Below are 17,642 nucleotides of genomic sequence, written 5' to 3' on the forward strand. Positions count from 1 at the left end.
TTTCCTCTATATGGCTATCATTTACGGTTACCCGTATTGGTAAGCAGTGATTTGCCCTCCCCCCCATGATCCTTGGTGCAAGCAATACTCCACAAGGAGCGCCTTTGCTTTCTCTTTTCATATGTCCGCTTTTGGCATAGTTTCCCTTTGGCGTGCACCAGAGAGAAAATGATGCTAGAACAGATCCTATTCATTTTAATGGGACAGTTCACAATTATACGGCATCTCAATTTTGACGCCGGATGGTTGGACATGGCGAACGGTACTGGACAGGGGAACACAGCTTGCTGCTTTCCCCTGTCCGGCATCCAGAAACAATGGACGCCAGATGCAATACAACTGGTGACAACTGATGCACGTTGATCTAGGCTGAGTTCACCTATGCCAGATGCTGGACATATGTGATCCCAGCCTTACTGAGTGAAGAAGGCCATTATACTGGAGACACCTTAAAAAAGTTCTAAATTGAAAATTCAATATTTACTAAATTATTCTAAAGGGGAAAAAAAGTTGTGATTTCAAAATATTTTATATTGTTATATCTATTATAAGAGGTAAAGCACTATCGCCCACATTTTCTATAGTGTTTACACCCTTTTTTCCCCTACATTTGGCGCAATTTTGGCGCATCTTTCAAAAATGTGCGCCTTTTGTAGCTAGACGTTTTTGACTATCTGTACACTCTTTTATATTTTGAGTAGTCTGTAGACGTGATTTTATAAAGTGTGCCTTTTTGTAAAAAGGCGCAAAAAAAGGCGCAAGTCGGCCAAAAACGTGCAAATCTACACCAGCCCAGACCTAGTGTAGCGTTTTGGTGTATGTATAGACAGAAATTTCAGAAAATGTGACCTGCACAAAATTTATCACATGCTCTGCGACCATTTAATTAATTTGGTGCTCCTACACATTACCAGCACACAAAAAAAAGTGTATAAAATGCTTCACTTACACCTACAATGATAAATGTGGGCCCATGACTTTTTTGCAAAAAGTGCAGATTTGGGAAGAAACAACAGACCACCAGCTATCAAAACCTCAGTTAATATAATTATTTATCTATTTAGTGAATGTACAGATAATTCATGTCCCCATCCAGTGGATAATTTATCTACGATTTCCGAGGTATATGGCATATTGCACCCGAGTCAGGGTACCAATATGAAATTCTTCAAGTTTGAAATGACTTACATTATTCATCAAAGCCTTGGATTTCTTCCGGGACACAATGTGTACTTATACATTAGTAATATTCTGTTCTGGGAATGCTGTAGAGAACAAGATGATGTCTCCAATTTGCTGTTTATTTGCTCAATATTCTTCTTCCTCGGGGACGACAAACAGTGTTCATTATTTGGCATTTTATCCATTTGGTGAACAATGTTTGACATATTTGTGATTCTTCAAAATATAATTGAAACTTCCTGCATGTTTGATTTCAGAACTGTTTACTGTGAAGCCAATAAGGAGAATCACAATTTACAATGAAATGCCAGTACACTGGGCTCTTTGACCTATATGTCTCAAGACATATATTATTAAATGTCTATTATTATTTACCATTGTATGCAAAATACAGGAATAAAATGCAGCCTTGAAAACAAGCCTTTCAAAATTCCTCTTTAGGAGTCACTGTTATATAACATGTAAAATTCCATAAAATAGCAAAAATGAAAGAATTATTCCTTCAGCTGCAGGAATATTTTAAAGGGGTACCCCACTGGAAAACATTTTTTTTAAATCAACTGGTGCCAGAAAGTTACACAGATTTGTAAATGACTTCTATTTAAACATCTTAATCCTTCCAGTACTTATCAGCTGATGTTCCAGAGGAAGTTTTTTCTTTTTGAATTTCCTTTCTGTCTGATCACAGACTGATAAGTACTGGAAGGATTAAGATTTTTTAATACAAGTAATTTACAAATCTGTTTAACTGTCTGGCACTGGTTGCTAAAAAAAAAAAATGTTCCCCAGGGGAGTACTCCTTTAATAATATCGAACCGCAGGAAGCTCCTATGTAACTTCCTTTCACACCAGTCAACAGAAAGTTTATTCAATATGTCTGGTGTAACTGTGCCTTTCCTGAAGCTGATGGTGGTTGTCAAAATTGCCTTTTTATTTTTCTGCCAAGTGTCAAGAAGGTGGAGCCGAGCTGCTCAAGTGCCACATATTATTATTAGGCAGTCAGGCTGATGCTCCTCTTTCCATTCAGGTCCCACATGATCTGCATATAATGCAAGTTACTAGTTTGTTTGTATCTGTAATATTTTCAAAATAAGGATTTTTCATGGAACTTGCCGAGGATTCTACTAGTTGTTCCTCTGGCTAGAAGATAGTTTTAGTACAAGTTAGAGCCGGTGCATTACAAAATACAATAATGTTTTAGTAACTGGAATTAACAGTGTTAGCTTTAATTGTCATTTTCACAATCTTTCTGGGATTCCCCCAGAGCCTAGGACAGGCGTTTAGGTTTTTGTGTTATAAAATCGAGTTTTAAGGGTGGGTGTCAGGGACCGACCAGGGAACAGGGAGAGTGAGCCCTGAACTGACCCTAAAAACCGCTCTCTCTGCCTACTTGCCCATCCACCCTAAACAGTAGATCGACAACTGGGCACCGGTCCCTCCCTGAGCTAAAGTGCAGTGGGTTTAAAAACATATACTAATAAATAGTCGGTCAGAAACCAGAAACATAACAGGAACATAGAAATCTACCACAGATTAAGTTCAGAGGACACATATCAGTAAGCAGCACAGAAGACACTATAGACCTATGATAAAACAGAGAGGAAAACACTAGCTAAGTGATCATGTACTCTAAGATCAGTGCATGTACAAAAATTCCAAAGATCTGAATAAAGAAACTAATAAACAGAGTTCAAAACACCAAACAGGAAAACAGAAGAGTCTAAATAGACTCCAAATAGACTCCAGGAATGGACAGCAATATAGCATAATCCCCCAGAACCTCCAGTAGACACAAAGTCCCCATGGACCGGTAACAGGGATCTATTGCTAAACAGGAATAATCGCAATCCCTCATAAAACCTCCAGTAGACACAGAGTCCCCATGGATAGGTAACAGGGATGCCTAGTTACAACTCAGAAAACAGATACAACAGGATATAATTATAGAACACTGTTCACACTGAACACAAGACAGGAATTGCAATCCCTCAGAAAACCTCCAGTAGATACGGAGTCCCTATGGACAGGTAACAGGGATGCTTAGTTACAACTCAGAAAACAGAAACAACAGGATATAATTATAGAAAACTGTTCACACTGAAGACAAGGCAGGAATCGCAGTCCCTCAGAAAACCTCCAGTAGACACAGAGTCCACATGGACAGGTGATAGGGATATCTAGATCAGAGCCTACAGTAGACACAGGAATGTCCCCATGGAGCAATAAAACAGAAAATGGATACAAGAGAAAACACAGTGTGAACAGATACATAGCAGAAAGGATATACAAATCATAAAACCAACTAAACAAACACAGCTTAAAATCTACTAAGAGCATGCCGCATAACCATGGCTAAAACCAGAAAATACAAGGTGCATGCTAAAACAGAGATAGTAGATAAAAGCTCAAACAAGGAATTTTTCACCAAAAGCTCCTAGCAGCATTTCCAGCATCTTAGCAGCAAGACATCAGGAAGTCCATATGAAATCTGAAATCACCAGCAGAGAGGCTAGAATGGGCTAACTTTAAATAGACACACCCTAGGAGCTATTGGCTAGCAAGCCAATGGCATTAACTATTTCCTGACCGGGGAACATAAAACTGTTCATATACAAGCAAATCCATTGGCTGTGTATGAACACAGACATGACAATGGGTCTTTAGTTTAGGGTAATTTTTCCCTGCAGGGGTCCCCCCAACCAAAGGGGATTGGATAATATTTTGTATGTCCTTGCTCTTGACATATGTATTAAAGGAGTACTCTGACGCAAACCTTTTATGGGGGAAATGGAGCATGAAGCAAAGTTATATTACATTGTAATGTACTCACGTTATTAATATCGTCTTCTGCCCGGACTTCTCCTCGCTTTTCCATCCGTCCGGAAGCTGGGTCCTTTGATGACGCTCGACCGCGTTTTCTTCATGATTCGGCGCCATCTTAGCCCGGTGACTCTTCGTTCCCATGAGTCACTGCGGGCTGTGCCGGCCTCCCAGCCCGGAGTCGGCTTCTCCTCCCTAAGTAATTTATTCAATTATGCGCTGAGCTGAGCTGCCATAGGCTAAGCTCAGCAAACGCCTATCGCTAGGGAAGAGCAGAGGGAGGGAGAGGGAGAGGGAGGGGAGATTAGTACCGGACATACTACCAGGGCATTGTGGGAGATGTAGTCATTCAGGCTGAAAAACATGGGACCAGAACCCGCAAGTATCGGGAACTTCAGAGCGGCGTTGCAAGTGAACGGCTGAAAAATTACGCGATTGGGGGCTCTATCAAAAGGTATGAGCAGGGGCTACATTTAGGGATTAGTTTATTTTTTATTGTGAGCATCGGACTTCTCCTTTAATATTTACTAAGTATTTTTTTAACTGGTTTTGGAGCGAATTGTCTTATAATGGGACAAATACTTTGCACTTAAAGGGGTACTCTGCCCTAGATATTTTATCCCCTATCCAAAGGACTTGTATTAAGGGGGCGGGGCATGATGAGATGGGAGGGGGCGGGGCCGTTATGTCACAATGCTATGTTCCCTGCATCGTCCCGTCATCACGCACAGAGCCAGTTTTGATGGTAGTGATGCCGCTGCAGAGATTGTGGGGGTCCCCAGCGGACCCCCGGAATCAGAAATCTTATCCCCTATGCATTGGATAGGGGATAAGATGTCTAGGGCGGAGTACTCCTTTAGGTAACTCACTCTACGTGCACCTTTTTAACACTAGTGATATGATTGGCACAATTTGGTGCAAATTGATGCAAAATGGTACAAACCAACAAACGCTAACAGAATGCAAAATCAAAATTCTAATATGCAGGGTTTTGGAACACCTGACATTTTTAGTTAAAGGGGATATCCAGGAAAAAAAAAATTTTATATATCAACTGGCTCCAGAAAGTTAAACAGATTTGTAAATTACTTCTATAAAAAAAATCTTAATCCTTTCAGTACTTATGATCTTCTAAAGTTAAGGTTGTTCTTAACTTCAGAAGCTCAGTTTAGAAGCAAATCCCCTTAGAAAACCTCTTCTAAACTGGGTGGTTCCCGAGACACGTGTCATCAGAGAGCACTTAGACAGAAAAGAGCAACCTTAACTTCAGAAGCTCATCAGTACTGAAAGGATCAAGATTTTTTAATAGAAGTAATATACAAATCTTTTTAACTTTCCAGAACCAGTTGATAAATGAAATATTTTTTTTTCCTGGATAACCCCTTTAACCCCTTAAGGACGCAGGACTTAAATGTACGTCCTGGTGTGGTGGTACTTAACGCACCAGGACGTACATTTACGTCCTGTGCATAACCGCGGGCATCGGAGCGATGCCCGCGTCATGCGCGGCTGATCCCGGCTGCTGATCGCAGCCAGGGACCCGCCGGCAATGGCCGACGCCCGCGATCTCGCGGGCGTCCGCCATTAACCCCTCAGGTGCCGGGATCAATACAGATCCCGGCATCTGCAGCAGTGCGCGATTTCAATGAACGATCGGATCTGCTGCGGGGATCCGATCATTCAGAACGCCGGACGGAGGTCCCCTCACCTTCCTGCTTCCGACTCCCGGCGTCTTCTGCTTTGGTCTGTGATCGAGCAGACCAGAACAGAAGATAGCCGATAACACTGATCTGTTCTATGTCCTATACATAGAACAGATCAGTATTAGCAATCATGGTATTGCTATGAATAGTCCCCTATGGGGACTATTCAAATGTAAAAAAAATGTAAAAAAATGTAAAAGTTAAAGTAAAAAAAAGTGGAAAATCCCCTCCCCCAATAAAAAAGTAAAACGTCAGTTTTTTCCTATTTTACCCCCAAAAAGCGTAAAAAAATAAATTTTATAGACATATTTGGTATCGCCGCGTGTGTAAATGTCCGAACTATTAAAATAAAATGTTAATGATCCCGTACGGAGAACAACGTGAACCTAAAAAAAAAAAAGTCCAAAATTGCTACTTTTTAAATACATTTTATAAAAAAAAAATTATAAAAAATGTATTAAAAGTTTTTTATATGCAAATGTGGTATCAAAAAAAAGTACAGATCATGGCGCAAAAAATGAGCCCTCATACCGCCGCTTATACGGAAAAATAAAAAAGTTATAGGTAATCAAAATAAAGGGATTATAAACGTACTAATTTGGTTAAAAAGTTTGTGATTTTTTTAAGCACAACAATAATATAAAAGTATGTAATAATTGGTATAATTTTAATCGTATTGACTCTCAGAATAAAGAACACACATCATTTTTACCGTAAATTGTACGGCGTGAAAACGACACCTTCCAAAATTAGCAAAATTGCGTTTTTCGTTTTAATTTCCCCACAAAAATAGTGTTTTTTGGTTGCGTCATACATTTTATGATATAATGAGTTATGTCATTACAAAGGACAACTGGTCGCGCAAAAAACAAGCCCTCATACTAGTCTTTGGATGAAAATATAAGAGAGTTATGATTTTTAGAATGTGAGGAGGAAAAAATGAAAACGTAAAAATTAAATTGTCTGAGTCCTTAAGGCCAAAATGGGCTGAGTCCTTAAGGGGTTAAATCTGAGCCATTGTTGTGTATCTGCTATGAAGAAAACAAACACTTTAAGGCTACGTTCACACATATGCAGATTTGATGCTCAGGATTTTTTGCTGCAGATTTCAATGTAAACTAAATGAGTGAGCACAGCTTCTAATCGGCAGTTACAAATCCTGAGCATCAAATCTGTGCAGGATCCTGTCCGTGTAAACATAACCTAAATGTGGAATCTCCATATGCCAGACATTTTGGAAAGCTTAGTTTAAGATGACAGATGCCCCCTTATGTATTGATACCCCTGCGCGGCTGCACAGGGTGCACGTATGGTATACCTATGTGGTTCCCCTAATAAGGCCCAAATTTATGGGTTGATTTATAATTTATTATTGGTCAAAAACTAAATATTTTACATTAAAAACTATATAGCAACATTTTTAACAAAAAGCAAAAACAAAATAAAAACAATTAGCTATTTAACTTGAACAACAACACATTATAATTTCCTGTTACACCTTGCTGCTATTTAGGAACTAGTTCATACAGAATAGCTAATTTTACTATTAGTACAGTTATTCAATTATTTTTTGCAAACAGATATTTTTTGCAAACAGAGCTGACTATACCTTCCTTCACAATGTGACAAGGACATTTTGTTTTGTTCTGTTTTTATTTGGTGTAAGGCCAGTATTGAGTTGCATAACGAAGCACTGTATATAGCTTCTATTACTGATAAATATTGAGAAGTTAGTTACCAGTTAATCTCCAGATTGCTGAGCTATGTGCGACATTCAATGAGATTGAATGTGTACTGCCTATTTAATCCTCACCAAATGTGTCAATTATAGGCACTGCTGCACAATTCCAGAGGTTTGCTTTGGACAGGTCATGTTGTTATGCTGCTCTGATTATGATCTTTTGCTATTAATGGGCACTGATTCTGCAGTGTCTGACGTGACATTACACCAATAGGCAATGATCAAATAGTGTCCTAACAGCAGGAATGTGGAATGCATATAAGCATTAAAAAGTTGCAAAACTATAACAACTTAATTACATTCTGAGATATTGTTTATTCCTTATGGAGCTAGTCACCCAGTCAATGTAATTCAGCGAATTATCTTACTTAGCTATTCTTTTTTATCTGAAAATTCCTGGAATCTATTCCTGTAGATGGAACATGTGATCTCATAGTGACCCCTCTAGAAATTACATGTGCTTTTGTACTCTCAGTGGGGCCACCATCTCTACTACTCTACTACTAAAACCTCCTGTATGTTGAAGTTCTTTACAGTAAAAAAAAAAAAAAAAAAAAAAGACAATCCTATTGCATAGCTTTTTAAGAAAATATAAACGCGAGTATCACTACAGTGGGTGTACATGGCACAGGTTCTATTTTTCAATGTGATGCTGTTCTGATGCATCAGGGGATTACAAAACACAGAAGAATAGAAAACAGGGTAACATTAGAAATAGTCAATATGGTGGCTGATCAGAAGCAAACAGGAGGATGTAGTGCAAGAAGGTGAGTGCAATATACAGTGGGGATTTTATCATAGGTACTCTTTAACTGTGAGAGATGGAATATAAAACAAAAATCCAGAAAATCACATTGTATGATTTGATTTTTTTTTTTTTTGCATTTTATTGCATAACATAAGTATTTGATCACCTACCAACCAGTAAGAATTATGGCTCTTATTTTTTCTTTAAGAAGCCCTTCTGTTCTCCACTCATTACATGCATAAACTGCACCTGTTTGAACCCATTACCTGTATAAAAGACACCTGTCCACACACTCAATCAAACAGATTCCAACAATGGCCAAGACCAGAGAGCTGTGTAAGGACACCAGGAATAAAATTGTAGACCTGCACAAGGCTGGGATAGGCTACATGACAATAGGCATGCAGGTTGCTGAGAAGGCAACAACTGTTGGCACAACTATTACAAAATGGAATAAACTCAACATGACGGTCAATCTCACGCGGTCTGGGGCTCCATGCAAGATCTCACCTCGTGGGGCATCGATGATCAGGGGGAAGGTGATGGATCAGCCTAGAACTACATGGCAGGACCTGGTCAATGACCTGAAGAGAGTTGGGACCACAGTCTCCAAGAAAACCATTAGTAACATCCTACTCCATCCTGCAGCATAGACAAGACCCCCCTGCTCAAGCCAGCACATGTTCAGGCCTTCCTGAAGTTTGCCAATAAAGATAAAAGAAAAGAGAGAGGGCAGCACCTCGTGTAATCCTGCAAGCTTCAGTAAAAAGGCGAGGGTCTAGTATATTGACTCTCACCTGCTGAACTTCTTGGTATTTAGCATATCACCCCAGCTATTGGGGTATCAGTGGAACTGCAGGCCGTAGGAGCTTGACTGGATACCGTGGCTTTGGGTCCAGTAATCCAACAAAATAAAAGAAAAGAAAAAAACTTCAAGGTGGCGCTGTTCCAGCAAAAGCATGAACTTCTGGTATTTCGCTTAAAAAAACATATTGATTGATAAAATCAGTTTAGCAAGCCCATAGCAAAGCAATAGCCCGATAGCCAGGGGGAGAGAAGGGGCAGCGGCACCCATTGCCGGCGCTGCTGCCCCGTTGCCTCCCCCATCCCCGGTTGTATAATTACCTGTTGCCTGGGTCGGGTCTGCGCTGCTTCAGGCCTCAGTTGTGCGTCCCATGCGTCGTTGCTATGCACTGCACGGTGCGGCGCAATGACGAGTGACATCATTGCGTCTCGCAGTGCATAGCAACGACACAGGGGACGCACACCGGAGGCCTGAAGCAGCAAGGACCCGACCCCGGCAACAGGTAATTATACAACCGGGGATGAGGGAGGCACCGGGGCAGCGGCGCCGGCAATTGGTGATGCTTCCCCTTCTCTCCCCCTGTCTGTCGGCGCCGCTGCCCCATTGCCGGCGCCGCTTCTCTCCCCCTGGCTATCGGCACCGGCGATGGGGCACCGGCAACGATAGTCAGGGGGAGAGAACAGGCAGCAGCACAGATAGCCAGGGGGAGAGAAGGGCCGGCAGCAGGGCTCTAGACCCCAGGACAGGCAGGGGCAGAGAAGCCGGCAGCGGTGGCGGTCTCTGCACCTGCAAAGCCACTGCAGTTCATTGATTTAAAGCGCCCGCTTTAAATCATTCAACTGCAGCGGCTTATCGGCGTATAACCCACAGGTAGACTTTAGGCTAAAATTTTTGCCTAAAAAGTGCGTGTTATACGCCGATAAATACGGTATATTTTATTGATTTTGCGAAGTATACTTATATTTTGTTTGATTTTCTGTCTGAAGAATATGTTTGTGTATAAGTGATTTGAGACAGCATTATAGAACAGTATATACACTGATTTTTTTGTACTTTAGGCAAACATTAATCACAGCAGTAGTCAACAAAAGTAATACATATGGTCCTAAAACTGGCCCATAGTTCCGCCATTTATTTTTACGTTTGTGAAATTGACTATAAATAAAGGGATCATGGATTGTAAGGTGGTTGAGGGTGCAATAAAGCAAAATAATATTTTGAATTTGCTAGGTCAGTACCAACCTGTTATTATCTGATGCCTTTCTGAGGTACACTTCCCAGTCCCAAAGTCCCAGTTATTATTTTGTACCCCTCTGAAAAAAATAATAAATAAATAAAAAATGAGGGCCACTTTGTATGGGGCAGGAAAATAGCATGAGTTATATTGTATGTATACTTTGTGGTAAAAGCTGCATATAGTATATGTGGGACAATGCTAAGGGAATTTTTCAGGATAACTTGAAAAGTGTGTATGAGAGGAGTAATATTATGTCTTACTATTTTATAACTTGCTTATGGCATTTTTGCTCATTCTCCCTCCGTAGGCTCCATCACTACTTTTTTTTATTTGTCCCTGAGCTAGTGGGTGGAGAAAAGCCTTTATCATGTCTGCTATAATTCGGCAAACACATAAGAGGAGATCCTGCTCCTACTAAATCTCTGATGTACCCCCACAGCATCAGCAGCAGCATGGAGGTCATTAAAAACAAATCAGCAGCAGTATGGAGGTCATTAAAAGCGAATCTATTAAAAATGGCTATTTCTGACCTACAGAGAGCCAATAGGGGTGTAGAACACTTTGCCTTGTTGTAACACGCATAGGGTGTGTGCTGGTTTAGGGAAATAATACTGTTATTCAGTATGACATGCAGATTAGAGGCGTTGCTATTTGAATCACTGTCGCAGAGCGGCACAATGACAGAGCCTGGAGGTGGCATCAATATGAGGAGACCATATAGTGTCTGAATGGCACAGCCTAGAGTTGGCAGAAGCATGAGGAGACCATTGAAATGTAAGATTTTGAAATTTAAAATGTTGAAATTGAAATTTAGGATTTTGAAATTGAAATTTTAGCTAACAATCCCAAGTTTTAGTGTTCCGGGCCCCGACTTTTGGGTACAAAGGATCAAATTTAACATGGAGTGAAATGTCACATGGCGGCACAATGACAGAGCCTGGAGGTGGCATCAGTATGAGGAGACATATAGTGACTGAATGACTGCCTGGAGTTTGTGCCAGCATGAGGAGACCATATAGTGTCTGAACGACACAGCCTGGAGTTGACAGATGCATGAGGAGACCATTGAAATTTAAGACTTTGAAATTGAAATTTTAGCTAACCCTCCCAATTTGTTGTTGTCCTGGGCCCCTGCGTGTGGGTACAAAGGACCAAATCTAACAAGGAGTCACATGTCACATGGTTGCACAATGACAGAGCCTGGAGGTGGCTGGCATCCATATAAGGAGACAATATAGTGGCTGAATGGCACAGCCTGGAGGTGGCTGAAGCATGAGGAGACCATATAGTGGCTGTATGACACAGCCTGGAGTTTGTGGCAGCATGAGGAGACCATAGAGTTTCTAAATGGCACAGCCTGGAGGTGGCTGAAGCATGAGGAGACCATATAGTGACTGAATGGCACAGCCTGGAGTTTGTGGCAGCATTAGGAGACCATGTAGTGGCTGAATGGCACAGCCTGGAGGTTGCAGCAGCATCAGGAGTCCTGAAAGTGAACCGGTGATAAGAGTGGTGTGGTGGGTGGCAATACCAGAACCCAGTGACGAAGGTGGGTGAAAAAAGGTCTGATGCAGAGGAATGTTTGTAACTGGGGAGCAGAACCTTAAATCTGTTTAGCACTATCCATGTTTGTGAGGTGTTGGCGTGGCACCATGATCAATCTACTCTGATGCATCAGGTATTGGTGGGTGGAAATCCTGGCTGATCCATGCCTGATTCCCTTTCATAAATTTCAGTCTCTCCAGATTTTTCGTGGACAGACTAGTTCTCCTTGGGGTGACTATGCCCCCCCTGCACTAAACACCCGCTCTGAGGGCACACTACTGGCTGGGCAGGACAGCTTTTCCAGGGCAAACTTTCCTAGTTGCAGCTACAAATCAAGTTTGGCTGCCCAGAAAGCCAGCGGATCTTCAAGGTGTGTTGGCATGGGCATGTCAAGATATGCCACCACCTGCTGGTTCAGGTCCTGCTCCATGTCTACCTGCTGCTGATGAGGTACTTCACTATGTGGGTGAAGAAAGGTACTCATGAGCGACTGAATACTCAGGCTGCTGCTGATGGAGCTGGTACTGCTCCTGCCACCCCTCCCCAGCAGCCATGGCAGTGAAAGGTGAGCACAGGGGGCCCCCCGATTCAGACCTGCAAGAGGATAGACAATGGCGCTGATAAGCGTCAGTCAACTGACTACATAAGATGCCTCTGTAGTAGGTCAGGTTGTCCTCCCTCTCAGTGGGGGTAAAAAAGGCCCCTATTTTGTAGCTGTAGCGAGGGTCTAATAAGGTGGAGAGCCAGAAGTCATCCCACTGCCAAATGGGGACAATTCGGCTGTCACTATGTAAGCAAGTGAGTTTGCATCGTGCCATTTGTGCAAGTGACTTGGAGGGACTCCCTGTCTCCATCTCCACTGCATACTTCCACGGTGTGTCTAGGTCCTCTGTCTCACCTTCCTAATAACCCTCTAGCTCCTCTGGCTGCTCCTGCTCCTCCTCTCCTGTCAGATTACTAGAAAAAACGCCCATTTGACAAATCATAAACTGTGCTCCACTGTGCCCCTCCCCTCCTCCATCAGTTCAGCCCCCCAGGGCTCATGTGGCCGTGAGATGTAAGCTCCACGTCTCCAGTGCCCTGACCAACCATAGTTTCCAACACGTGTTGTAAGAAATGAAGTGGAATAACGCTGTTCATCACGTAATCCTGGGGATTTACTAATAATATGGCTTCCTCAAAGGGCCTGAGCAAATTGCAAGTGTTACGTATGAGCTGCCACTGGTTCGCAATGAAGTTAAACAGGAGAGTACCATTATCCGCTTGGATCATCAATAAATCATTGATGGCTTTTCTCTGTTCGTACAGTCAGTCACATGTGGAAAGTAGAATTCCAATGTGTGGCAATGTCACAAATCAAATTGTGTTGGGGCATACCGTTCTGACGCTGCAGCTCAAGGAGGGTGTGCTTTGCGGTATACAAGTGGCTGAAGTGCATAGAAAGTTTCCTTCCCATAGCTAGGATGTCTTGCAAATGGGGGGAACACTTCAGGAACCGCTTCACAACCAGATTGTACACATGTACCATGCAGAGTGCATGACTCAACCTTCCCAGTCGCAGCGCATGCAAGATGTTCTTCCCGTTGTCAGTCAACATGGTTCCCATTTCCAGTTTTTGTGGAGGAAGCCATGCTCCTATTTCTTTACGAATGACTTTTAGCAGTTCCTCCCCTGTGTGACTTCATTCTCCAAGGCAAACCATGTAAAGACTAGTGTGACACTGCTTTTCCCTGCACACATGGTATTCTGAAGGGCCACTGAGACTTGTCTGGGCAGTGGAGGCTGAGGACACCGTGGAGGATTATGAGGTGGAGTCGCACACTGTCACAGGACCAATGGCCTGAGAGCGTGGAGGTGGAAGCACTGTGATGTGTCCAAGATGGTGTTGTGGCTGTGCAGGAACCACATTCACTCAGTGAGCCGTAAAGGACATGTATTGTCCCTGACCATAGTTACAGCTCCACATGTTGGCGCTGCAGTGCACTTTGCTACACACTGACAGGCTCAAGGACTGGCCCACCTTCTCTTCCACAAAATTGTGCAGAGCTGGTACTGCCTTCTTCGCAAAGAAATGATGGCTTGGCACTCTCCACCTAGGCTAGGCACAAGCCATCAGTACGCTAAAAGGTGCAGAGTCCACCACTTGAAGAGGGATGGACTGCAGCACCAGCCACATGGACAGGAGCACATTCAGGTTCTGTGCCATTGAATGAATGGGTGCATACTGTTGTCTCTTGGACATGGCTGTGCCAATGGATTGTTGGAGGAATAACTGACTCGAAGTAGGAAGAGCAGGAACATCTGGAGCGACAGAAGGAGGGTTTGACAAACAGCTTCCTTCGGCTGAGGTGGTGGAGCCTTGGCTGGCTGAAAGAGGGAGCGGCATGCCACTGGGTGATGCAGCAGGCTGGCCCACTACATTGGAACCACAGTTCTCCCAGGCCGCTTTATAGTGGTGCAGCATATGTTGACGCAGGGCCGTGGTGCCAACATTGGGACCCTGGCTATGCTTCACCTTCTGCCGACATATCTTGCATGGGGCTATGTTAACCTCCGCCAGATGCTTGATGAAAAACTTCATCACCGAGTAGTTGATTTTCCCACCAACTGTCCGCACTAATTTTCTGCTACTGCCGCCGCCTCCAGGAACCCCTGTTCCACTACCTCCCAGGAAGATAGGCTACCGCAAAGGAGGTGTTCTCCCCCTTGCATGTTTAGCTCCAGAAATTCCACTTCTGCCACCATGCTGACTGCCAACCATGCTACCACCTTGCTGGCTCAGCTGCTGCCTCACGGGTAACCTGCAACTCTCTTCTCCTGATGATGATGAAGGCCCTTCTGCACCTGGCTCCCAATTGCAATTGGCTTTATCATCAACATGTGTCTGTACATCACTGATGTCCTCCTCAGGTTCCTCAACAGTGTCTTCTTCAGGACCCTGAATGCTGGCAACACCGCCTCCCACATCACTCTCCTCATCACTACTTGCCCTACTAGTGGGGGAAGCGGCGGATGTCTCCTTTACTTCTTGGCTGGGCTGAACCCACAGCATAAGAAATTTCTTTAGGGGAGGGAACAGCATAGTAGAGAGGCAATGGGAGGACAGGGACTGCTCCCCAGCCATGCCAGCTGAGATTTGGAACCCACCGACTTTTGACTGGGGGTATCAGATGTCACTTGTGATGTAGTGGATTGCTGTGTTAACCAATCGATGACGGCAGATGGGTTTCTGGTCGAGACGCGACTGTTAGCTGATACCGGGAGCTCAGGCCTCTCGCTGCGACTCCTGCTGCCACTCGCCCCTAGTCTGCTGCGACCTCTGCCTGATGAATTTAGGCCTCTACCACTCCTCTGTGCATGTCCTGGCACTTCTGTGCCTGACATACTTATTGCGTATATGAGGGGAGTGCAAAATGCTTCACTACGCTTAAAACAGTATTTGTCTAGAAGAGCATCAGGTGTGTACTTTTGGCTGTACTTTCATAGTATCTAGGTCCTTGACAGATTAACAGCTAAAAAATAGTACACTAATCAGATGTAGGTATGTGATATGCACTTATGAGGGCAGAAAAATGCTCTACAGTACACTTAAAAAAGTGTACTGCTCTACAGTACACTTAAAAAATGCTCTACAGTACACTTAAAAATGCTCTACTGTACACTTAAAAAAGCACTGTATGCTTCATAAATTATTTGAGTAAATCACCAGACGGTGATTACTTTTTGGGTGTCCTTTCACAGTATGTAGGCCCTTGAAAGATTAACAGGTACATAATAGTACACTACTTAGATGTAGGTTTGTGGTATGCACTTATGAGGGCAGAAAAATGCGCTACAGAATACTTGAAAAATGTATTTTTGCACAACACCAGCACACAGTCACTGCTAATTAAAACACCAGCCGGTGATTACTTTTGGCTGTCCTTTCACAGTATGTAGGCCCTTGATAGATTAACAGGTATAAAATAGTACACCACTTAGATGTAGGTATGTGGTATGCACTTGTGAGGGCAGAAACATGCAATACTGTATGCTTTAAAAATTATTTGAGTAAAACACCAGCCAGTGATTACTTTTGGCTGTCCTTTCACAGTATGTAGGCCCTTGACAGATTTTGTACACCACTTAGATGTAGGCATGTGGTATGCACTTATGAGGGCAGAAAAATGTGCTACAGTACACTTAAAAATACGTATTTTTGCACAACACCAGCAGTACACAGTTTCTGTGTACTAAACCCAAAATTGCACTCTCTCACAGACTATTAGGACTGCTGGGTATTATACTGTCTACAGACTAGTATAACCATCAGATTTGTTGTGGAAAAAAGACACAGAATTGCGCTCAAAAATTATTTCTGCCTCCTCTGCTAAGGTTTATGAAGTTGAGGCGGCTTGTTGAAGCAACATATATGAGGCAACACACAGCTCTCTGCCCCTCTCTGCAATACAATGCTGAAGAAAGTGACTGGGAGGTTGATGGCTGCAGTAAAAATCCTTTTCAGTGAAAAAAAAAGTACAGCTCTCTGTCCACCAGAAAGCTCATGTGACTAGGATGTGAAACGCTGCTGGAATGAGGTTTTGTGTGTAACACACACACACACAGCGATGTCCGTCCTATCTCCTATGCAGTATAAGGAATGATATGACGAGCCACAAAATGGCTTCTGAATATATAGGGCTTTGGCATCACAGGGGTGACTGGCTGCTTATAGGCTGCATCCTGTATGTGATTCAGGGTCATCCCGCCTACCCGCCTTCCCGCCTTGCCTTTCCAGTGTTCCTTGTCCCATGTACTGACATGGGGATCTGCCATTTTAGATGCCCTGGAGCCTGGACGGCACTAAATGGAGTTTAATGAAGCGATTCACATTTGTTGCAAATCAAATTTTTCATTAAATTTGTAATGAATTTGAGTTTGTCAGCTTCGATTTGCTTAACTCTAATTATAACTCTAATCTCTAAAATAACTTTTTTTATGAGCAAAAGAACATGAATAAGGGGGTATTGGCTGTACATATATGAGATAATACCTATTATTATATATTTTTTGCTCACAATTACAAGTTTTACGTATATATTTCATTATACATACTAGGTTTTTGAGATCTCAAAATACAGGCTGTTTGTTGTTTTTTTCCCATCTCACGTTTCATCCTTTCAGCAAATGTATAGAACCTTATTCATTACTGATGTTAGGAAATAGTGGTAATACATCATTGTGAATTCTACAGCCGACTAACAGTGAATTGAATTACTAACCTTATTTTATCTTTGTCCAATTAGGCAACAGATCCTGATGCTGGAGTCAATGGTCAAGTTCGTTACAGCCTGGCAAACCTCAATAATGTTTTCCGGATCACATCCAATGGTAGTATTTATACATCTGTAAAGCTGGACAGAGAAACAAGAGACTATTATGAACTCATTGTCGAGGCAACAGATGGAGCCCCCACTGACTCTCGCCGTTCTTCTATAACACTGGCTATAAAGGTTACTGATATTGACGACAATAGCCCTGTATTTACAAATTCCTCTTATGCAGTCTCCGTACCTGAGAATATGATACCAGGAACAGTTTTTCTACAAGTTCAGGTGAGTTAAGGAGTTTATAAGAATAATGTAAGACTAGGTTGACACTAAGGGATCTCAAGCTGGAAAAAAATCTGGCTAGAGTCTCCAAGTGCTGGCTAGAGTCTTAGTGGACACTAGGACCATGTGAACATTGCAGTCTCTGCAGACAGCAATCCATTCCCCTTAGATTCCGTCAAATGAATGAATTTCAGCAGGGGAAGTTGATTTGAAGTTGCCATGTTTGGGGTTCTGCTGCACTAAAATTTCTAAGTGATATTCCGCTCAATA

At 42.7% G+C, this 17,642-nt stretch overlaps 1 protein-coding gene across 1 annotated transcript in view; it reads left to right on the forward strand.

Annotated features, from left to right (window-relative positions):
* PCDH15 (protocadherin related 15) overlaps positions 1-17,642 on the forward strand; it is a 1,516,206-nt gene that overhangs the window by 937,920 nt on the left and 560,644 nt on the right. Inside the window, exon 21 of the mRNA XM_056530010.1 lies at positions 17,067-17,375. Coding sequence (XP_056385985.1) covers positions 17,067-17,375 — 309 coding nt within the window. The remainder of the gene's footprint in view (positions 1-17,066; positions 17,376-17,642) is intronic.

Source organism: Hyla sarda, chromosome 7, assembly GCF_029499605.1.
Source record: "Hyla sarda isolate aHylSar1 chromosome 7, aHylSar1.hap1, whole genome shotgun sequence".
In the NCBI taxonomy this organism is placed as follows: domain Eukaryota; kingdom Metazoa; phylum Chordata; class Amphibia; order Anura; family Hylidae; genus Hyla; species Hyla sarda.